This window comes from Engraulis encrasicolus, chromosome 16, assembly GCF_034702125.1.
Source record: "Engraulis encrasicolus isolate BLACKSEA-1 chromosome 16, IST_EnEncr_1.0, whole genome shotgun sequence".
Classification (NCBI taxonomy): Eukaryota; Metazoa; Chordata; class Actinopteri; order Clupeiformes; family Engraulidae; genus Engraulis; species Engraulis encrasicolus.
In genome coordinates, this window is record NC_085872.1 from 15,656,152 (window position 1) to 15,680,346 (window position 24,195).

Sequence of the window (24,195 nt, forward strand, 5' to 3'; positions counted from 1 at the left end):
CCATTCAAACATTTTATCAATGACATTCATGTCATCAGGAGTCTGTGGGCTTGTGCATTTGTCCAACACACATAAAAGGGTGCTATTATGAAGCGCTGCTGTGCTGTCACACATTAGAAGTTAAGAGTTACTTTACACCCTAGTTGGCACAAGCTTGCATGCAAAAGTCACAAGAAATTATGTTAAATGTATGATGTATGGAAATGACTGAATATTGAGATATCTTTTTAAAATGTAGGATGGTTTTAGTTAAATCACACAAAAACATCATTACAACAATTTAGGCCTATACCCATACAGTATCTAGAAAAAAATGCCCCCCAGATTCCTCTTCTTTCTAGAAATACTAGTCAAATCACTGAAGAAGATGGTTGTTTCTAACAGTTGCCAGGATGGGCCCTGCCGTGACCAAACGGTAGGGCACTCGTCTACCACGCGGCTGACCCAGGTTCGATTCCGGGCTCGGGTCCTTTGCCAGCCCCTCCCCGTCTCTCTCTCCCCACTCGCTTCCTTTCACCATCTTCCCTGTCCTGTCATAAATAAAGTCAAAAAGACCAAAAAATATCTTTAAAAGACAAACAAAAAAAGTTGCCAGGATGGCCTGTCGGACAGCAACTGACTGACACATTGAAATGTGTTGTTGCCAAAGCTCAGATTAATGGCAAGATTAAATAGGCTATGAGGGATAGAACTACACCTGCTTTCATCACATTAATTCAGACCACAGTTCACACCAACTGATGAATGCCTCAATGGGATTTACTGTCAATTAAACTATAAAACAGTAGATTCATTCGAGTCCATATATGCCTCAGAGTTACTCACAAAAATGGTGGTGTTTCCCACAGAAAAAAGATAAAAGCAGGTGGGAGGATAGCCAGTATCAGAGATAGTCAGAGATCACCAGATGTGACTATGGTCATTGTTGCAAATGCATATGAGAGATATGATTTGGAAACCTCGAAAAAGAAATAGTTAATACACTTCTTTGGTAGCCTCTTACTGCAGGTGGGGTCGCTGGCAGGCCTATTCACTATTTGCTGAAAATACTCAATTACATCATAACAACGTTGCTATGACAGTACCGACATCCTTAAGTAACAGATGAAAACATAGCCATTACAATTTTGGTGACAGTAAGATTATAACACAGGCTCAGCGCTAAGGGGTTAAGCAACTGTAAATTACATATCCAAAACAAAATATCTATCTTTTCAGTGACATCAAGGTAGGCTGTGTGTTGTCAAGGTGGACACCCTCTAGCCTTAGTGCTGAGGAAAACCCTGAAATATATATATTTTTTATGGAGCATGCACAGCTGTATGTGGCTCATTAAGAAATGGGTTTACGCAATGAGAGTAGAGTTATCATTGAGCTCTGGCCAGGCTGACTGGTTTCAGTAGACATTCAGGTTCAGACTTTACAATGGCAGAATTATTTTGGCTGCAGCATGGTGGTTTGGTACAATACAAAGCCTCTAGTCTGCACCACCGAAGCATACGCCCATTTGTTCAGAGAGGGTTATTCATAAAACATGAGCATCTAAAAATATAACAGTCTTTTACCAGGACTACTTTCCAATCTGGGTTGTGACTGTAGTAGTCTAGTTGTTTATGTCTGCATGCATATTGCCAAGGCATAAGAGTGTTTTGGACACATTAATGAATCGTCAAGTCAACACTGGGCTATATCTATACTCACCAATTCTACAAAAGAGGGCAGACTCCGGGTAGGCCTATGGTCTGGGTTGTATTAAAGGATCATATTAAAAATAAATGACTCTGCCAGGAATATAGGTCCTGGATGATAGCAGGCTACACAGTAGGCTACCCAGCTTCACATCAATGTTAAGAAAGGATACATTACTATAGTCCTAATATTTCAAGAAACAACCACAATCCAAAAACACAGGTGCCCCCTTGCAGCTGCCAGGCATATGTCTGCATCTAAAGAAATTACCACATCGGACAAAAGAAAGAAAAAAATATGATGTGCCTATACATTTCCCTTGAATAAAATCAAAATCTAGGCCTATGCCCATAGACTGTTTCAGTTTGAGCTATAAGCTTTGAAAAGTGCCATAGGTGAAGCAGGATCTGCATGCTGCCTGCCTGCATGACTGGGACAACTTCAGCACTGGAGTATCCAATCCCAGCAGCTCGCTGTGGTAGATGGCATTAGCTTCAGCCTATGTCGCAAGTGTGCAAAATGCCCTGGTCAGGTTTGTCTCCTTTAAGAAACTCTTAAGTCTCACCTTCTCTAAGCTGAAAGGTAGGGTAACACAGTCCCATGATTGGGTGGTCAAGGGTAGGGTTTGATGTCACGTGATGCATTTCCAGCCCTAGGACGCCATTTTGGAGGAAAGTTTGGAATTTCTGACACATAGGAAGAAAAAAAGAGGAGGAGATAACGAAAGAAGTTTGACGTGAGGGAAAACAATCTTTCATTTCAGAAGGGGAACTGTTAGGACGACTGCGGAAGTGAGGATTAAACTAGCGAAGCCACAGATCCAATTTTGCATGTGCTATTGAACTGGATTTGCAATTTTGAGTTTTGTAAATCCTCTGCCAGTCGGTGACGGCAGAAATCTCAAATAATTCTTAGTCCGAGCAAAATTAGCAATGCTCAAAGTAAACATGGGTCTTGGGGGTTGAATGGCAGCGCTCGTCGGCTTTGAATGGACCTGAAGTGCTGTCCGGACCTTTTTCGAAAAGGACTTACTATTGCATATGTGGTGTCGTGGCGTCCCTTTTCCAACGCTGTCAGGTTCAAGAAGTGCAGCTGCTAGTTGGTTCGTGGTGGTACCGCTGGTGGCTGTTGTGTTTAGCGGGGACCTGAACGCCCACCCAGTGTGGCGGTTCTTTATACCGTAGCGATCTGTTTCAACTATCGTTATTGTTAGAGAAATCCGCAGGTTACATGCCAAAAACACTTCAGTTCCCCCTTGACACTAGGGTCGGACACCCAGAAACAGGAGGGTATAGCCGTGTGTGTTAACGTTCGGATCACCGCCTGGTCCGCTAGCTGGATACATTTTGGCTCATTTCAGCCTAATCATGCCTGTGCGAAAAAAAGGTAAGTGGCCCTTGACTAATGTAATTGACGCAAACTCGGCCGAGAACGGTTACTCTAGTGCCGAAAATGTAGCAATTAGGACCACCCAGTTATAACTCTTCCATCGCCAGTGACAGTGTGGTTATAGTCGAGAAGTCTGCAGAGAGATGTATATTTAGCACCAGACGTCTACCTGGTCTCTCCCAGTGATATTTTAGTTGTCGAGTTAGGCGATATAGCTGTGATTTGCACATGTTCTGTGTTCTTTTTTTCAATGCAAATATGAAATCTTTCTTTGTGCAGACTACCACTCGTCTGCACATTTTAGCTGAACAGAAGAAGCATACCCTAATAGAAACATTGTAACCATACACTGTATCATGTTTGATTGCTGTTGGAAGGCAACCTCTGTAACAGAGTAGCGATAGGGCCTTACATGTTCTCCTCTCAAGTCCTGCGATAACGTAACAAACTTTTTTGTGCTTGTTTCCTAGACGCGCAGCGAGCTCTCTCGCTCCTGGAAGAATATCGGACGAAATTGAATAATACGGAGGACCGGCAACTAAGACACTCCATCCAGAGGGTTATTGACATCTTCCAGAGTAACCTCTTCCAGGCACTTATAGGTACAGTGTCTCCAATCATTTTGCTCATCGATTTCAATAAAACGCAAGCCTCGCATGGGATAGCAGGACAGTAGACTCAGTTGAAGACTTGGAAACCTCATCTTAGTTCCCATCAATCAGTTTTACGAGGACAGAAATGACCACCAGGAATATTGTGCTGCTTTGATTGCCATCTTGGTACCTTATTCGACTCCCCTCCAAAATCCAAGGTGTAAGTGGAGGTCACAAACTGTCACACATGGATGCTAGACAGTAAAAAATCTCTTACCCACCCCCAATACCTCAACATTTATTTGGGTCTTCCTGTCGTGGTGTTGGACCTAAAGACCTTTACGACTACAGTGTTGTGCCATTTATCCTAACTGAACTTGAAACTTGGAAACATGGAAAATGAATCAGCTTTAGTTTGACTATATGACAAGATACCTGTATACTATGCAGCCCCTTAATGCATGGTGTACCTTCAGTGGCACTCTGTAATAGTCATTGAAAAGTTAAATACCATAGTACTACAATACTATGACATAACACAGGATCTTTAGTAATGCACTACGACTTAATCATTGCCATTCTGGTAACAGCAAATTTATAACGCTGTGTTTTAACTGTTGAAGCATTTGGTTCTGTGCAGTTTCAGTTATGTGGAAGAATGGAGTTGGTTTACGTTGGGTACAACGATGGTATTGTGGCTTGAGGCTGTTTTTTAGTTTATTGGTTTGGAGGTAAATGCATTTTTGGGTGGGTGTGTGCTATGTATGAGACTGGAGTAAATCCCTGGGAAAGTCTCCCATGGTAGAGTTTCTCCTCACAATCGAGCTGACGGTAAACAAAACATGGAGACCAACGACTAAGGAGGAATGTTGAAAGGCCTGTTTGAGTTTCCCAGGAGTTTATTTGGCTGTCGGCCAGTATCTCTTAAGTGTCTTCAAGCGAAGGTGTCAGCCTCGTGTGTTCATATTCTCTATGCTCAGAAGCACACAGATCAACATTACACATTAATTACATTCAAATACGTCTTCATACAATATCACTGTTTCTTTGAGCAAACATTGTTAGTAACTGATCTATTTTAGTTCAGTGCATGTTCCCTGGATACAGCGTGTGCTCCAAGTTAGCCCCATTGTTCACTTGGTCTTGGTATTGTTAACTACTGGCAGGTAGTTGCCAGTGCTGGTCACGCCATGTAGTCTTTTCAGATAGCTACAGTAGCTGCTGCATTATGGTGGACTAACTTGTCACCTTGCCTGTAAAGTTTTATGATTTGCTGCCCCACCACAATACAAACATGGCAACAAGTACACACACACACACACACACACACACACACACACACACACACACACACACACACACACACACACACACACACACACACACACACACACACACACACACACACACACCAGGGCTTGACATTAACCTTTTTGCTTGCTGGCCATTGTGGCTAGTGGTTTTCCCAAGTCACTAGCCATTCAGCTATTTTACTAGCCAAAAACATGACATTGTTTCTTTTTTTTCCTTTATCATGACACTGTTCGTCTAACCTTAGAAGATGAGGTGCTAAAGCAAGAAGATGAGTGCACAGCATGGAAATAAATCATACACATAGAAACTGAGTAACTGAGCTTTTTTTAACTTCTGCAAACAATTGCTATACAAGGGGCAAAGTGTAGAATTTAGGCTATTCTGATACCATAGAATAAGCTACCCATCAAATTGGCTAGTAGTGACACTGAAATTATTACCAGCCACTGCCAAGTTTTACCAGCATTTGGCCGGTTGGCAGGTGCCTGTGTCAAGCCCGGACACACACGCACACGCACACGCCCTGCTTGCACACCACCCTTTTTGCATACAAGGGACAGAACAACGCCCCCCCCCCAACCCCGCGACAACAGTACCGACAACAACAGTACAGACAACAAAGGTGCCTTCTATCAATTGTGGTCGCTATTGACATGCATGCCCCCACCTCCACCCCATGCTTGATATAGTCACTAATGAAAAAAAAAATTCCATGACAGTTTTCCAATTTGACGTCCACCCCAAGACATGTCCACACGAGGGGACAAACACAATGTAATCTGTCTGTTGACATGATTACCCGAGTACTAATCCCCCTAGCGCTGATGATTTATGGCATTTTCACCCAGGGAGCGGAGCTGCTGCAGTTGCAGTGGCAGCAGCAGCAGTAGCAGCAGCAGTAGCAACAGCAGCAACAGCAGTCCAGAGTCAGCAGCACTGCTGCAGTCTGACTCCATGACCAGTCAGTGCATCTCGCTGATCTCTCCCTCTCTTCTCTCTCTTCTCTCTTCCCTCTTCCTGCGTTACAAGAATGAGAGTTAACAGGAGCAGAGCAAGTCTCCCCTCTGCCTGCCTGCCTGCCTGCCTGCCTGCTTGCCTGCTTGCCTGCTTGCCAGCTACTGTTACTGCTACTGCTACTGTTGTCTATATTTGGCTCCGGGATACGACGACAGGTTCGACTTCAATCACATGTAGCCCATGTTACTGATGAGGGGCGATGGTTCTGAACTAATGTTGAAAATGACACCATGAAATCTTTTTCAAGTCATTATAAAGACGGCACACAAAACATTGTTTGATCACACAGACAGCTCTAGAGGCCCTGTAATTTCACTTTATATTGATGGCTCTTTTCTGGAGGCTCTCTTTTTGGCCCGTCATGGTAACTGGAACAGTGAAAAAAAGAATCTCTTGCTGCAAGGCAGGAGAGGCACCCAGCACACAACACAAACAGTTTTGCCAGAAACATGACTTTTAGACTTTAGTTTGTCGTGTGCGCCGATATCGCAGACGGACTGTTTGCATAACTGGAAAGTGCATGACACACAAGGCCTCGTGAATAGTGGGGGCTCTGTGCTTGGGAAAGATCGGGTGTCCACTGTCCATCTCGGGGGCCGGCCACGGTGAATAGGCAGGCTCTGTGGACCGCTGTAATGGTTACCCTTGGCGACAGTGGCCCATTTTGTCCGCCCGCCCGCCATCAATACAGTGCTGCTCTGTGCAAGGAGGTTCTTACTACAGTCTGCTCCCCCGTGGCAACATGGCAAACATGAGCCCCCTCTGAGATCTGGGCCGCAGCCACAACAGATAACCTCACCGCTTGTTATGACTAGGGCGCCTAGGGAGGATGGATGGGAGGATGGATGGAAGTACTGTACCTGAGCATTGGGCCGATTAGCGTAACAGTGCAACTCGCATGTAAGTCATGGCCTGCAGTCCAGTTAGGGCAGGGGTGGGGAACCTATGTAACATTAATGGGTAACGCTTTACTTTACGGTACAGTATTTACTGTGTACTTTCTGTGTAACAACAGGGTAACAGACAGAAGTTACATGGTATCTAACGGGTAAAAAGGGGGTGATTACAAAGTAAATACTATGTAATACACATATCTCAAGAATTACTATGAAACTACTGCGTATTTTCTAACCATCAAATCATCAAACTTCTCTCTGTTACCCTATTGTTACCTATTTAATGGTATTTACTTTGTAATTACCACCCTTTTACCCATTAGATGCCATGTAACTTCTCTCTGTTACCCTGTTGTTACCCAGAAAGTACACAGTAATTACATATGGTAACTGTACCGTAAAGTAAAGCGTTACCCATTAAGGTTATGCAGCTCCACATGAAATATGACATATTTTTTGTAGAGGAATCTTAGAAATTACATTTGCATCACAATTAGTTATATTCAGGGGACCTTGGGAAAGTGGGGTCTGTTTTAAAGGTGGCTAAGGGAGGCAGGATGGAAGTACCAGAGCATTGGGCCGATTAGCGTACTGTGCAGATCGCATGTAAGTCATGGCCTGCAGTTCAGTTAGGGGCGTAGAAAAGCCCCCTCTCTTTCAGAGTTACTCTGAAGGTTTTTGCCTCCAGGAAGTCGGGCTGCATCTGAGAAGGTGCTGAGCCTGGAAGTGGACGCATTTGTGGAGCCGCACATGTTTATTTGTGCTCGCTCATGCCACACCCTTTTACTCACTCACTCACTTACTCACTCACAGCAAGCACTGTTGTTGTACGTGCACATGATAACAGTGCAAAGTTCACTTAAATGAGCACCTGGACAATGTGATGGTGTTGACATGACCCACATTTGGGAACGTCATCCGTTCGGTTCGTAAAACTCAACAGTTAACGGATGCAGAGGCCTCAGCGGTTGCGGTTGATGGGATGCCGATGGTGGAAATGGATGCTTTGTCTGTATAGCTGAGCATGGAGAGTGCATCATAATCAAGTTGCACTTGTGAGTGGACAGTCGAGTCGACTGCAGTTTGCCATGTGTGACTTCAATGGGTTTTGATGTCAATCTGGTCGGTATCCAAATAGTGAGCTTGGGCTACAATAGCAATGTCTAGGCCTAATTTAATTCCGTCCTCATTACATGACAGGACAGACTCACTTGCGCACTCCCACTGTGGTTCCTTTGGAATGCATGCTTTCACATTAAGGACTTAAGATGTATATGCACTGCATACAGTTTAGGAGTACACTCCTTTTGTGTTTATTTAAAAGTGTGTTTATTGAAATACTGTTCAAAATGTTACTTTTCAAAAGGGGTGTGCTCATTATTGGTGTGCACTATCTATGTATAAAATACTGGCTACATTCTTCCACTACTTCCCTGCATGGCTGCTACTGATGCCTGTCTAACCCATTATGTCCCATGTATTAGCCCATTGTAAGTCCAATCACTGAATAGTGATGGACATATGATGCGCGAGCATGGACTACAGGACGCTGATGGGAGTAATTTGCTCGTCCACAGAGCCGCATTGTCACTCGCTGTGTTCATGCACAGGTGACCCCGCTCAGCTTTGTGATGGGGATTGTCTGCGGACGATGGCCCTCAACACGTTGTCTATCTTAGATCCTCATCCGGTTACGTACCATAGCACTCTGCCTTTGGCTCCTCGCACTCTCCTTTCACATGATATCAGCTCCATCACTGGCTGCATGTGTTGTGTCTTCTGTGCCAGCATTCAGTTAACACGGGAGAACTATGAATTGATGGCTTTCTCACATTCTGAACTGAACAGTTAGGCTTATCTGTTTTGGCCCCACTGACTGTGTATTTTTATTTGTTTAGGGTCACTCCGTGTCAATTCTCACAATTCCCCAGATTCTGCAGATGACCCTCTCTTATTTGCCCAATTTGTCACAGACAGGTACCCTTTTGCCTCTTTTCCACTGCCAGTTGTCAGGTAGGCCCACAGCTGGATCGTATAGAAAAAAGTGGCGGCCAAGTCGAGCTGTGTCTAGCTGTAGGCCTACCAGAAAACCGGCAGTGGAAAAGAGGCATTTGATACCAACTGAAAGAATACCAAGTGTTAGCATCCTGGTCGAACTGATGGACCTGACTATTTTAAAGCTGCCTTTTTACTGGGCTCAGAAAGGGGGTGTGGCAGCCAAACTTTGGAGGGCCTCTTTTCCAAAAGAGTAAGAAGTAGTAGGATGCTAAAGCTTGGTATTCTTTCAGTTGGCATCATCAACAGTTACCCATCTGTGACAAATCAGGAAAAATCAAAGAGGGTCACCTGTGGAGGGCATGTGAGTTGACATGGAATGATGACCCTTTACTTAGTAAGGCATTCATTTCAGTTAACCAAAGAGATATCTTGCTTTGCATAGCACCTACCTATCACTTAGCAGTTTTGCATTGCACCCATCACTTGGCATTGTTCAGTTCACTGTAACTTTAGCCTGACAAGCCAGACTAAATGTGAGCTTAACCCCTTAAGACACGGCTCTATAAATTAGCTGTTACTAGAATGGCAATGACCAAGTCGTAATGTATTACCAAGTCCCTGTGCACTGACATCGTAGTGTAGTACTGTAGTAGTTAACTTTCAATGTCTACTACAGCGTGCCACAGGAGGTACGGCGTGCATTAAGGGGCTACATGTAAATATTGCCCCGATGAATGACTCATCGTAAGATTGTTAATGGAAACAACCCGTTGTTTTTCAAACTGTGTCTGTGCCTATTGGCCAATGCTTTGTCGTCACTCCCTCAAAACCCTGTCACCTTTGCATCCAAAGATTCTAAACATATCAAAACAAGTCCCCTGCGTTGTGATTGGTCCGCCAGATTCAAGGCATTGGGTCATTGTCCGAGGCTAGACCCACTTGCTGGCAAAAATAATTTTGCCTGCTGCTGGCGGGTGGGGCTAGTTTACTAGGCTACTGTAACTTGGCTTTAAGGTTTTTTGCTTTCTCTAATGAACAGTCAGACCCTACTGCTGCAGAAGCAGCCCATTGCAGACGTGCAGATTACGCTGTGGAAATCAAAAAAACATTTCTAAACGCACCACCAGCAGCAGTTTCTGCTAAACCACCCTGTACGTCTGGCCAGCCTGAGCTTTGGGCAATATATTTATAGTTTCACTGAATCACAGCCTCATCTGATCATAATATGCATCTGATTTGTCCGTCCCATGATGAGATTAAATCGACAGAGCTGATTCATGCTGTTACAACATCCCTCACTGTTCTGAAATTATTTACCTCATTCTTTTTTTATTTAAAAAATGGGCTGTCAGCGGGGCACTACTGAACAGACGTTAGCTGTATGGTGGTCTGGATGAGATTAAAAAAAAAAAGTTTTTGGCCTTTATTATGACCGGACAGTATGAGAGGAGACAGGAAACAATTGTGAGAGAGAGATGGGGTAGGGCTGGGAAATGACCCTGGCCGGACTCGAACCGGGGTCCCCGTGGGCATATACTGAAAGCCCAAATGTTGGGGGCTTAGCGCGGATCTGGATGAGATCTTATTGAGGAGCCATGTGTGTTAGGTTTACAGTCTGGTGACATGGGGCATACAGCTGTGTTTGTGTTAGCAGGAATGTTAGGTTTACTGGTTGACGACTCATTCTCAGCCCTGTCAGGAGACAGGACCGCTACTTGTCTGTTCTTTATCACATACATTCAGGCACATCCAGGAAGAATTAACTTAATGCAGGGGTTCCAGTAAGGTGTTCGGGGGCCAATGTTGCCATCAGCTGCTCATCTGAAAGATGGAATATGAGGCAGGTCACCACTCAATGAAAATGTTGTACTAGCCCTTTTGATATCTTTACCTACCGGTTCCAGATTGTGGGATTGTGAGTACAATGTTTTGTGGTGGTTGGGTGTGATATTTTGTCTCTGACAGAATTCCCTCAGATTTAAAAAAAGACATGACCACAATAGCTGATTCCTCGACAGGGATATCTAAACATCAGGAAGCACAATGGTCTGAGGAACATGCTGAGTGCTGAACTTCCTTTACCGTCATGTGAGCGTCTAGTCAGCAATATTCTGCAGTGATTCACTTACTTTCCACTGTACCACGCAGTATGTTGTGGCCAGCGTCACTGATCCATTTCCATTCAGAGTAAGGGTGACAAAAATAATCTGGCAGCTTCAGTTTCGTCCCGGCTGTAAGGTCTTGAAGGGGTGGCAGCAGTGTCCACTCCCCACCACCACCAGCCTTTCAACCAAAGGGAAACCAGAGATGAGGGAATCACCCCCTCCAACGTGTATTATAAAAATATTTACTCTGATTACTCTTGCCACGGGCCCCCATGTGATCCCACATTTATTTTGAGCGCTGTCACCCAACCTCTACCATGCTTGGAGGAAAGAACTCCGTCCTGTCTGCTGTTTCTCACTCTGTTTACAACGTTCCATTAGGCCGCTCGTCACTACCAACCAGCCCCCGCTTGTAATCAAGTCCACCTCTCTTTTCTACTGTAACGCCCTCAACCACTCGATACCTGGCAAATCTGCAAGACTGGCATTAATCGAACTACAAAAAGCAAAAAGGTTTTCTTTAGTAAGCAAGAGCGGTAGGAGGGTCAATAGAATACCTGATTGTGAATGATGATTGCTCGGGTAACATGATTTGGCTGCCCTCCAGCTAATACTGGGTGATATTTTCCATTGACTGACAAACGCATGTATATAAATACCTCTCTGTAAGTTTACTACCAGCAGAAGCTCTCGTTTGTGGGGTGCAGTTCGCGCGAGACCATGTACTATGTTCTCCATGCCATGCATGCCTGTAACCCGATGAATCCCGAAACAGCTGTAAACGACCTTTAAAGCCAACGCAGCCACCCTACCACACAAGCCTCACACATATGTATAATCTTCATAGTTCACTCAAGGATCTGTGTAGATGATGATGGGGGGGGGGGGGGGTCTACTGTACTAAAACTGATCTACCGCTTATCTTCTAATTCCCTGGGGAGGTCATTGCAAGAAGATTTCTGCTCTTTCAAAATTGTTTCATGAGAAATAATGAAAAGATGCAGAACAAATACTGGATACACTATACAGTATCACACGTGACTAAGCTGACGGACAGTTCTCAGGGGAGCAATGTTGGCTGCTTGACTTGACTGCATACAGTATTTGCATGGTGCGATTTGTAGGGGGGGATAGGGGGATTGCCCCCCCCCCCCTTCTGGTTTTGATAGTGCCACTTGTCCCACATGATTTTAATCATAGTTCAATATAATTCCTTTGATATAGCTTAAAATCTGAAACATATCCCCCCGTATTTATCAGACTTTCCAGAGTGGTAATAAAAATCACTCTACTTGCAGACGAAAACCTTGACAATTATTCCAATTTGAAGTAATGCAATATGTGCCTCTCTGAGTCCATAGTTTGCATTACTTATATTGAATTGCAAAATATTTATAGCCTATTCAGTACCAATTTGTCACTTGTCATCAACTGTCATTGCTGAAAAAGATTGGAAAGGTTAGAAGTAGCTACAATCGAAGACAGATTTATGTTTAGTACCATGGATTGGGTCCAGGATGAAATTTGAAATTTGTAGTGATACGACTGTGGCACGTGCCACCATGCCCTTCCCTGCCCTGCCCGCACACGCACACACCCCATGCCAGGGCCGCAGGGGGTTGTCTTAGCTTGTACTGTACACATATGTTGGTAAGGGTAAACTGGAGGAGCTGCTCCCCGGCCTAGTGGTTAAGGAGATGGACTTTAGATCAGAGGGTTGCAGGTTCCAATCCCACCCTTCCACTCCTTATCTCAGTCCATGGCTGAGGTGCCCTTGAGCAAGGCACCTAACCCCACACTGCTCAAGGTACTGTAACCAATACCCTGTAGAGAACTGTAAGTTGCTTTGGATAAAAGCGTCAGTTAAGTGTAATATAATGTAATGTAAACTGTTGCCTTGGACAAATGGATGTATGGAACATAGTTAAAAATGCCTGCATCACCATTACATCATTCAAGTCACTAAATAAATAATGGCATGAAGCCCATATCTATAGCGCATTATGAGCGCATTTATAACAAATTATAATGCACATTATAATTGCTCACGCGCATTACGACTACACCCATGATATTTCATGATGGTTTATGTTAACAGTAATGAATAATCATGAATCTAGCTTATAATGCTTTATAAATCAAAGTGTATTATGAGTGCTCGTGACTGGATGTAAACTACAGGCTGCCTGATGGGGCTTACAGTGCATTATGATGCATTATAGATGTGCAGTATACAGTGCATTATAGATGCATCCATATGAACTTAACTTTACTTAGAGCACACATTGACGACTTATGATGTCACATGGAGCATTATAGCCTCTTATGAGCCCTTATGACAGTTTATCATCCAGGTCTGTGCATAGAGGGTTATAGGTAATCATAATGTACTATAAGCCCCATCAGGGAGCCTGTAGTTTATAGCCAGTCATGAGCACTCATGACACCCTTGGATTTATAAATCATTATAAGCTACATTCATGGTTATTCGTAACTGTTAATATAAAGCATCATGAAGCATTATGAGTGAAGTCATATATACATTGTAAGTAATTATAATGCACATTATAATGTGTTATAAATGTGCTTATAATGCACTTTAAATATGGGCTTTAAGTAAAGTGTTTCCTAAATAATTTTAAAAATAATTTTTATTATGTTTTGCTTTTGTTGTTTTTTTTGACAGTGTGTCTTGAAGAATTCTGTATTTAAATGACACTTTTTTTCTCCCTGCTGATGTTGCAGATATCCAGGAATTCTACGAAGTGACCTTATTGGATCATCAGAAATGTGTGGAGCCAGTGAAGCCTGCAGAGGTTGTGTCCCCAGTCAACCTGTGGGACTTCCCCAGTTTTCAAAGCACAACGGTGACCTCCGACACTCTGCCCAGCAGCCTTAGCACCAGCATAGAGGTAGGAAGCTTAGTCACTCATTCATTCATTCACAAAACTGTGGGCGGGAGAGACTGAACATCAGCGTATCCTCAAAGTTTCTGCATATGAGATGTATGTGAATGCTTATGAACCACCTCAACAAGCTGCAGATTTATTCATGATTGAGATTGGGAGCATCTTCATGGATGCTACTTCAAGCTGGAAGGAGCTTTTTCAGCCAGTGAGAACTGGTTGGCATGTAACTTTTCACCTGTCCAAGACATTGGCAGGAAGAGATGGGCTCTTCCACTTCTCAGTCAGTGCCCATAACTGCAGTAGTGTACCGCCACAGAATGTTTGGACAGTGAAAGTTCTATTGAATTTCGAGCTCCTTACAGCATCATTTGGAATTGCAGTAACTTGTATTGCTGTGTAGACCTCATCCTTTGTATAGAAAACACACTCTGTCAAATGTTAATAACAGCAGCTTTGAGGACACGCACTGAACATGAACCTGGTAGTTGTCATGGGTCTCAAGGTGCTTCAATTTGTTTAAGTTAAAGTGTGTATTTGCAGATAGAACGGAAGTGTGTTCTATGCCTTTCTGAATGACTTTCACATTGTTTGAAAAAATGAATACTAATTCTAGTCTTTCACGTAACATCTTCTGTATCATATCAGTGGCACATCTACACCATGGTAATCCGAATACTTTTGAAAACCAAATGAACCATTTTCAAAAGTATTTTAAAAGTACATTCTGCTTCATTCTTTGCTACACTGTAGGCATACATGACATTTTATATGTGGGGGCGCATTGTCTGTCTGCTCCAGGGCTTTAAATCAGGGCTCCTACTATGTAACCATCCCTGTTGAAGGAGTTTGTTTACAAAGCTAGACAGGGGAGTGTGTGAATGACGACTAGAAAGCAACATTGCGTAAGGCATTAAGGCAGCGTTGTTGCTGGATGGTTTTGGACCGTCTATACTAGTGTGAACAACTCTACTGTGCCTTAACTAGAGCTCATGTGCTTCTAATCTTGCCTACTTGATTTCCATATCGTCCTGTGGTGAGACGGTTGGTAGGAATTGAGCTGTTGGAGAGAGAGCATTCATCTTTCACCACGCCATATTCATGTGCATGTCCTACAACTGACATGTTTTTGCAGTTGGAAAGTCGATTTTTCACAGAAATGAATTCACCGTTTGTATTAAATAGCAGAGAGAGCATAGACCTGAGGAAAGATACTCTGATGTTATTCTGTTGCATTGCAGTAAATGTCATAGTAGCGAGCTCGTCCTTGAAATAGGCTTGTTTTTACTCACCAGAGGTGTCGGGAAATGGGTGTAGTACAGTGTTTTGGGCTTGAGGCTAGAACAGAGGAATCTGCTGTCACCACCACACACTCCATAGCCCAGGCCAGAACACATGACCAATTATGACTGCGAGGAGGATGCTTTCCTCCCAAAACACTGCAGAATAGAGGAATCAAATGACAAAGTGACAACATCTCTTCCAAATTAACTGTTAAAAATGAGAGACTCAACACTTGCAAAAGTTGTAGCTGCTTTGACTTTTGACTTTGTCTTTGTAAGTAAACCAGCGCTGTGACAACGGCCTTTATTAGACGATAGACTAATTAACACCTTGCTCTTTTTACACTGCAGAGTTATATAGGCTGACCGTATGAACTCCGGGACCTTTTAACATTGTAATTCTATAGTTGTTAAAAGGCCAGCGCATGTCAACTGGTGTTGTTCAGTTCAGTCCTGCCTGCCTGGACAATGGGCATACCGAGTGCCAAGGCCCTGTCAGGCGGTGGGAGAAGCTGATATATGGCCGGGGCCGGGGGAAAGCGCTGCTCCGCTGTATTCCCCCATCCAAGAGCAACACAGAGCCAGTCAGTGTGTCACTTTGTCAGGTTCTCTGCTCTGCTCTCTCTGTCTTTTTCGGTGAGGTGCATAAACCGGGATGAAATGGATTTGCCAGGATATCTGCTTAATCTGATTACCCAAGTCATGACTACCTGTGTGTGTGTAGTCATGACTGTGTGTGTGTGTGTGCGTGTGTGCGTGTGTGTGTGTGTGTGTGCGTGCGTGCGTGCGTGCGTGCGTGCGTGCGTGCGTGCGTGCGTGCGTGCGTGCGTGCGTGCGTGCGTGCGTGCGTGCGTGCGTGCGTGCGTGCGATGACTCAGGCTTGAGACCAGTTTTCCTCTGTACCAGTGACAAGTTAATACTGGTTGCTGGTGTACTGAATTCCCCTCTCCTCTTTGACTGACATGGCCCTTTGTGTGGCTCATCCCATGTTGCATGGGGATTCTGAGGGGCACCGCCCCCCACACACTCTCCCCACCCCTTGGTTTCATTACCTGCAGCATAGGGAAGTGTGTTCCCTTGGCGTAGGTGTGGAAAACTTTTTGAAAGAATGCCCTGCAGTGGAAAGTTCATCCCACAGTCATGCTGAGCCCACCTTTAGTGCTCTCCTTAAAGTTAGCTGTACGGTGGGAAAACATCAACCCCGCATTATCACTAATGCCTCTTTTCCACTGCCGGTTTTATGGTAGGCCTACGGCTCGACACAGCGTGACTCGGCCACCACTTTTTACTTTACGACTGAGCTGTGTCGTACCTATTCGAAAAGCAAAAAGTGGCGGCCGGCCGAGTCATGCTGTGTCGAGCTGTAGGCCTACTAGAAAACCAGCAGTGGAAAAGAGGCAAATGTGTCCACAGCATCACCAAGCGTCTGTCTCATTATAAGAGATTGTCTCTGTAGGAAGTCTGTGTGTGAGTCACTCCACTCATATAATGAATGAAATGCTCTGCACGTGGGCACACCGAGCCTTTGAAGTTGCTGCCTGCAGATACAGTACATTGTCCAAAAACAGGGATGGTCTCGTCTGCTCGCCTCGCGCTATGCTCCTAATGTGAAGCCACGTCTAATTCCCGTCACCATTATCTCATGCCATTCTGACTAATAAGAGCATGCCATCAGTACCGTGAGCTTGCTAGTTACTCTACTGTCTTAGTTTCACATGTATCCATCACTGAATACTGAAGTTATAAGCGACAGGGAGCTCAGACAGACTGTTTTGGTCTAGATCTATGTTGTGTAGGCATTTTGATGCATTAAAATGCAAATATAGTAAAGTAAAGGCAAGGCAAGAAAGAGACCTAAGTAAGCCAGACATTATTTGATAAGGCTTTTTAGAATTAACATTGCCTGTTCTCTTTCCCTTCTCTTCCTGTGTTAACAACAAAAAAAACAACATTGCGACAGGACTCTCCCCTTCTTAATGAAATACTACATGTGCTTGCTAAAGCTCGAGCGTCTCCTTCTGAGTTGGACCAAGTAAGTACTGCTCTGTATCGCTGGGGCTCTCCTTATGGGTTTGGGGGGGGGGGGGGGGAGAGGTGGAGGTGGGGTGCCCTCTCCTCCCCATGTCCGCATGCTTGGATCCCACCCCACGCCCTCCATTGCCTCGCCGCCTGCCTGGGCCATGGGAATCTTTCTGTGGCTGATGGCTCATATATCAGTGTTGTTGTTCTTCATTCACCTGGGCTGGGCTCGCAGGTCTTATGTGAAATGGTTTTGGACTTTGTGTTTTTGTCTTGGACAGTGGTGACGCCATTGTGATTCGTTGTGATTTTTGTTTGTTTTTTCGTTTATTGTGATGTCTTGTGTTGGCTGCCTGGTGGTATCAATCCTTTCGTTCTTTTTTTGTTTGGGGGGGATTATGTCAGTGTTGTCCCTTTTGGTTGTATTAACTCATACATGTCCAAACTGCTAACATGGGTTGAATCACAGTGTATGTCAACAGAGTTTGATGGTGGGGAGAGGGGTGGGTGTGTGCTCATGAATGAATGGCCTGTTCACATTGTGGTCTGCACTCTTTTCAATGGCGCCCAGATTTGTGCTAGGACATAAAGCTGTCTGAAGGGGCTTAAGTCCCTCTCCCTGAACGTGAACACCCTTTCCCAAAAAAACAGTCGTTTGCAGCGTTGGTCATTCCCATGCTGTTTCCCCGGGTGTTCAGCGTTTATTTTAACCTTCGCGAATCTTTCCTGAAGAGAGGGCGCACAGCATCCACAAGTTCCAAAGTCTGCACAAGCGCCATGCTAGGGAACGTTCAAAGTTTGTTGTGCGCACATCAGGGCCTAAAGTGGGACGCCTTTTTTTTTATGCTGTCAGGTTTCAAGTGTCAGTGTGGTTAACCACATAATTTTCTTCCATCTATAGTTTTCATAGAACTCAATGCTTTAGATTGGCCTTTTTCAAAATAATAATAATGACTTAGTTTTTATATACAGTAGCGCCTTTCAAGTAACCCAAGGTGGGCCTTTATTCTTTGTGTCATTTATTATTTTGCTTGTATGTGTCTCTGGGTGTCTGAGTACACTCAAGGCATGTGCACAGTGTGTGTGTGTGTGTGTTGAAGCAGAGGCACCCATGGAAATGTTAAGTCAAGATGTATGTTTAGGCTGCGCTGTGTGGTCATCAATATGAGAGGGGACTGTAGCAGCTCTCGGGAAGCCTCTTCATGCTCCAGTGCTTCACTGCAGATTTCCTGCCAGGCCATGAGGCTTCTGCAGATATCCACCTTCTTGCTTGCGCTTATATTATATATATAAAAATGTTTGCACAGGGAAATGTGGGAATTGCAAACTCAGGAACAATATATATTTATCTTCTTCTGCTTTGCTGGAGGATATAGCGGCTCCGAAAAGGGGGAGGAATTTTAAGCAGTTCCGTCGAAGCGAGGGTCTTTTGAGGCAAGAGATGCACTGAGAGCAGTGTAATCACTGAATCTACACATGTGAAATATTAATGTGTGTGCTGCACTTCAGTGTAATGCAGTCTCACAACGGGCCAGTTTTACAGGGCATCTCTCCACGCTGTGATGCTTTGATGAAGGGATCTTATCAGACTGGTGTGCTATTAGTTTTTATTTTGCCTCAGTTGATCATAAAACAAGCACATGTTAATGGGTTCTTTGGAGCAAAGGCATCACACATCACAGCTGAGAATATATTATGGAACATAAAACTGATTTACATCAACATTGCTTTTGAAGATAAAGGTGGTCGTAGAGGTGAAGCCTACCATGTAGGAATTGCATTTGAACCAGAATGGTAACGGGACGTAGCCCGTGCACGCCGTACCTCCAGTGGCACGCTGTAATAGTCATTGAAATGTAACTACCATAGCACTACAATACTATGACACAACACACAGGCCTTTTAGTAATGCACCACGACTTGGTCATTACCATACTGGTAACATCAAATTTATAAAGCCGCGTCTTAAGGGGTTAATTCATCCAGATCCATAGATAATAGGCTACCTACCACGCGTAGTTATGCAGAGTCCCAAATGGTTTGGAACTGACTATTTTGTTGGTGTTGCCCATGATGCGTCTTGGCCCATTCAGTTTTAGCGAGAAGTGTGTGGTATTTTAAAGCATTTCCATTACATCTCTGTGGTCTATTGACGAGTTATTACACAACTTAATTTAACGCTACGTTATCCAAAATTTAAATCAAGGAAATTACGCTAAAGGAGTGTACTCACTATTAGGTGAATATATCAGTGTTATCGAGATTACATGGGTTGTTGATAAAACGTGTTATGGGAGTTGCTGTGAAGAATGTCCAATTAATTGTCCAAGTTGATGCATGATGCACTCGTTGTTGGGAGTTTTGAAACATTGTTTTAATTGTGGAGGAAGCATTCGCCACAAAATAGCGCCTGTATCCATACTTTCTGTCCATTTTTATAGCGTAATCGATGTGCTCATTGCAAGCTTTGTTTTTCTGCACCGGGCTGCCGCTGTGATGGGTTAATAAACAGCGCAAGCATAATTGCACATGTCGCTGAACTGGAACAGGCATGGTGTGGAGCAGTGCGCTCCCGTACGCTGTGTCTGTGTCCATGTGCTCTCGGCATCATCATATACTGTACTACTAGACGAATGCGTCGCACTCGCATTTCTTGAACTTTGTGGTTGCTGGAAGGAGCGTTGTCTGCCAGAAGAAGCGCTAAGATGTAGCTCCCTGTACTCCACGTTGTGATTGGGACAGTGATGATAGTAATGCATTTATGCGCGGATACATTCTTTGTTTGACCGCAGCATCAAAGGTGCGTAATGAAATGCTGAGCGTGGCGAGGCTAGCCGATACGGAAGGATGGACTGCATATGCATTGTTACGACAAAGGTAAGGTCCAGTCCTCTTTAGCGGACAAGTAGTGTTGGTGAGAAGTAGTGCAAGAGGTAATGGTTTTGTTCTATATAGGCTACAGTCACTCACCGGACAAACGATTTAACTCCGGTGTCGAAACGGGATTGTGAACTGAAGGAATGCACTGTCAAATGATCATAATGAGGATGGTTGTAACACCATAATAGACTTTACCCATGTGCTTAAAAAACAAACAAACATAACGCCCCCTCTTACTTCGTACAGTGTGCATTATTATTCCACTGCCTGCAATGCAAGATCTCCCTGACTCAAGGCTAAAACATAAATCAAAACAGTGTTTGACCATGTGTATAATACCTGGTTGTGCATATCTGCTGACACTGCTAGACAAGGAAGCTGTGGGTGCTGAAACAGAGTACACCTGCTCCTTCAGTAACTTTTTTTAGTGTAGGCTTCTGTAGCCTTCAGAGTACGTAAGTAGCTCCACATCCAGTACCTTTTTTTTGGTCTCCCCTTCTCTCTTAAGCTGGAGCAACTCCATATTCCAAGCCCCTGGAGACAGTTTACATGCTGTGCCCTGCTTCCTGTGTTTTGAGGGTGATGCTTCCTCTCTCTTCAGCCAGGTTTTAGGGTGCTAAGTAAACACAGATTCTGGTGAAACGTCTCACACCTGCCACTATTCAGCAGCTTTGTTCATCAATGATTTATTGTTAGGCTTTAATTATGATTTTAGTCTGGGACAGGTGCTTCACACATTGTATGAATGTTTTTTTTTCTTAATGTTTAGGAGGTGGAGGTTGAAGTAGGAGTGGCCCTGCGAGATTAAAGTGAATCAGACAAGTGAGCGAGGTGTGTGTATGTGTATGTTTGTGTGTGTGTGTGTGTGTGTGTGTGTGTGTGCGCGTGTGTGTCGGTGTGTGCGTATGAGTGTGCGCGTGTTTGTGCGTGTGTGTGTGTGTGTGTTTCTGCGCGTGTGTGTGCGCTTCTGCGCGTGTGTGTGCGCTTGTGTGTGTGCATACGTGTTAATGCGCATGCGCACACGTGTGTCTGTTTGTGTGTATGCGTGTTTGTGTGTATGTGTATGTACAGAAGGGGACAGCATGTGCACTCATTTGCAGTGATCACACATTCCCTCGTAGGTGCCAACTTTGCCACCTTTGCAGAAAAATGGCATGCTGAGCGCGGGAAGCTGTCGATGCGCGGAGGCTGTCGGCACTGAGGTCACGTCCTGCAATCGTTGATTCAGTCTGTTTCTGTTACATGCACACACACATGCTTGGTACCTACATATCCCTCCCTAGCTTAGCGCATTGACTGCATTGAGCAGTGTTGAATGCAAATGACCACGCTCAAGTCGCCCATGTCATCAGGGCTCGCCGCAGGGGAGTTTGGAAACCCAGCGCGCGTTGATGACTCATTAGCACTAATCTGTTTCAGAACAGGCTGTCCTTCGGACCGCACATGTGGAGCCCACTGAGGGCCCAGTGGCCGGGGGGGTCACCGCATGCACCAACCACACTTTGTCCCTCTCCTGCTGATGACCAGGCCTGTGACCAGGCCTTCTACCTTAGACTCCCGACCTGCCAGGTTGGTGTGGGGAGTAATTAACCAGTCCTCATCCATGACTGAGGTACCCTGATCATGGTACTGTCTTGCCGCTCTGCTCCCTTGGGGCACCATTGGGGGGCTGTCCCCTTGCACGGATGAGGCATAAAATGCAATTTTGTTGTGTGCAGTGTGCAGTGAACACTTGTGTCACAATGACAATGGGAGTTGGAGTTTCCCAGGTGGGCTTTCACGCTTTCACGCTTTTAGTCTGCAGTCATTGCCTTGCAGGTTGACCCACAGCGCAGCTGAGTGTCCTCTCCCCAATGAAGAGGAGTTGGGGACTAGGCCACTGCCGGTCCTGTCACCACAGCAACTTGCTGGTGTTGGTGTTGTGCTGTCGCCACAGCAACTTCATGGTCAGCTGACTGTCCACAGCAAGTGTTGGTGTCGACAGCCTTGAGCTGACAGTCACCATTAGATAGGGCTTAGAGCTGGCTTAGAGTGGGATAGTAATAGAAATATGATTGCTGGCATGATGAGTTTCTTTCTTTTATTATTGTCTCATAGACCATGCACCATGTGTGCATCAGTGGTCATCATAGGGATTGTGGTCACCCATATCCCAATACCCAAAAGGCTTATATGCAGTAAAATATGTACATCTTGTGGAATCTGTAGACTGTATGGACAAAACGAATCATATAGTTACTAGAAAGCCCAGTTGTGACTGTTCAACTGCAGGTTTCACGCTTTCGTGCATCAATCGATTCTTCTGTTAAATCAGTCATAAGACTGCATAGAGTTATCACTCCATGTTGGTAGGATCCTCAGGTTATGTGGGTTGTATGTATGCATGTATGTCTGTATATAGGCCTGTGTCCTCTGTCTTTTTTGTCAGTTGTGCAATAGTCTTGTGATGTTATGTGATGTTATGTGTATGTCCTGTCTTAAGCGAGTGTTGCTCAGGGACGCAAAATGAATTTCAGTGAAAACTAACAATAAAGTCTAATTGTATCGTAGGTCGCCTCCTGGTACTGTATGGTCACTGTATTTGTGTTGTTGTTATGGGGAAGGCTATCCTGGGCAGCAGCTCTAGGCTGGTACATGTACAGGCGCGAGGCTGCTAAGCCCTGCCCAGGCTGTAGTGGGCAGTAGCCTGCTGAGCCACCAGCACAGGGCTGCCAAGATCAGTTTTTAGCAGCATCCATAATAGCAGCAGCATGCATGATTTGGAAAACTCAGTGCTTACTGCCTACATAAGCCCTCTCTTGCCCAGTCAGCTCTGTATACACTTTAATAATTAGTTGGGTACTTCTGTAAACAGTTTGAAACTAAAGAATGATTTCTGATTAACACAGATACTTGATTGTTAGTGGAAACCCTTTTTCCAGACTCTTGCCTACTCCCACAAAGAAAGAACTGTGTGAGAAGTCAGCTAAAGTTTTGTGCCAGATGACTGCTCTTTTAATCCGGTTTTGAAATCTCCAAAAATAGGTTTCGATGATTTGAAGTTTTACCATTTTCCAGATTTGTAAGCTTGTTCCTCTGTTTAACGACTCCAGCCTTTTCCCCTTTGTAAGCACTTTAACATTATCCAATCTTGCAATGAGGCTAGTCAAGCAAGGCACAAGTCTCCACCCTGTCATGAGGTCTTCCTGAGTCTACCCTCCGCTTGTTTTTACCCACCTACCTGTAGACATCTTCAGATATCTATCCCTTCTCTATCTCTCTTTGTATCTGTCTCATCCCATGCTGTCCTTCAGACTAGAGTATGCTGCATACATGTCACGATGCCATACAGCTGTCTGCTCTGCAGTGGTGAGGCCTGTGCTGTGCTGTGTGCATGGGTGTGTTCCCCACGCATGGCTGCACGCAGTGGCCTCCCCCCTGGTGGATGCCTGCTCCAGGGCAAACAGCAGACTTGGCACTGAAAACCCAACGGACTTACATCCATGTCAGCCTGGCCAAGCCAAGCTTTCTGCAAACAACCCCCACCCACACACACACACACACACACACACACACACACACACACACACACACACACACACACACACACACACACACACACACACACACACACACACCCTTACTGTTTTTTCCTCTTTTTCCCCTCCTCCTTTTCACTCTCCTCGATTTCCTTCCTTTGCTAATTTTCTTACTTACTTTCTTTCTTGCTTTCTCTGTTCCTTGCTTTCTTCCTTTCTTTCTTTCTTGCTCTCTTTATTGCTTTCTGTTTCCTTCCTTCCCACGTTTTCTTTCTTTGTCACTATCTTGCTTTCTCTCTCTCTCTCTCTCTCACTCTCACTCTCACTCTCACTCTCTCTCTCTCTCTCTCTCTCTCTCTCTCTCTCTCTCTCTCTCTCTCTCTCTCTCTCTCTCTCTCTTTCTTATTTTTTCTCTCCCCACTCTCTGCTGGCAAGCTGGTAGAAAAGGGCTCCCCGTCCTCAGAGTGTGCAGCGGGCCGGGGAGCACCAGGCGGAAGGGAAGGGAAGGGGTACAGGAGGGAAAGGCCTGATTGATTTAAACAGTCTCCAGAGACGTTGGGAGTGGAGTGCACTACCCTGAACTTCCCC

The 24,195-nt window shown here is 44.7% G+C and overlaps 1 protein-coding gene and 1 long non-coding RNA gene across 12 annotated transcripts in view; one reads left to right on the forward strand and one right to left on the reverse strand.

The window, feature by feature from the left end:
* Nucleotides 1-249: 249 nt before the first annotated feature.
* Nucleotides 250-2,819, reverse strand: LOC134465276 (uncharacterized). The gene is made up of 3 exons (XR_010038128.1): nt 2,722-2,819; nt 2,255-2,375; nt 250-530 (listed from the first exon to the last, which is right to left on the reverse strand). It is a non-coding gene; the product is annotated as an uncharacterized LOC134465276 (long non-coding RNA).
* The window catches only part of dlg1b (discs large MAGUK scaffold protein 1b), a 115,662-nt gene continuing 93,850 nt past the window's right edge, over nt 2,384-24,195 (forward strand). For 10 of the 11 annotated variants that reach the window (XM_063218843.1, XM_063218846.1, XM_063218844.1 and 7 more), the window contains exons 1-3: nt 2,384-3,075; nt 3,549-3,680; nt 13,747-13,913. In XM_063218843.1, coding sequence (XP_063074913.1) covers nt 3,057-3,075; nt 3,549-3,680; nt 13,747-13,913 — 318 coding nt within the window. In that variant the 5' untranslated portion in view covers nt 2,384-3,056. Of the gene's footprint in view, nt 3,076-3,548; nt 3,681-13,746; nt 13,914-17,150; nt 17,223-24,195 lie in introns of all 11 variants that reach the window. The other variant, XM_063218857.1, reaches the window with a different exon arrangement.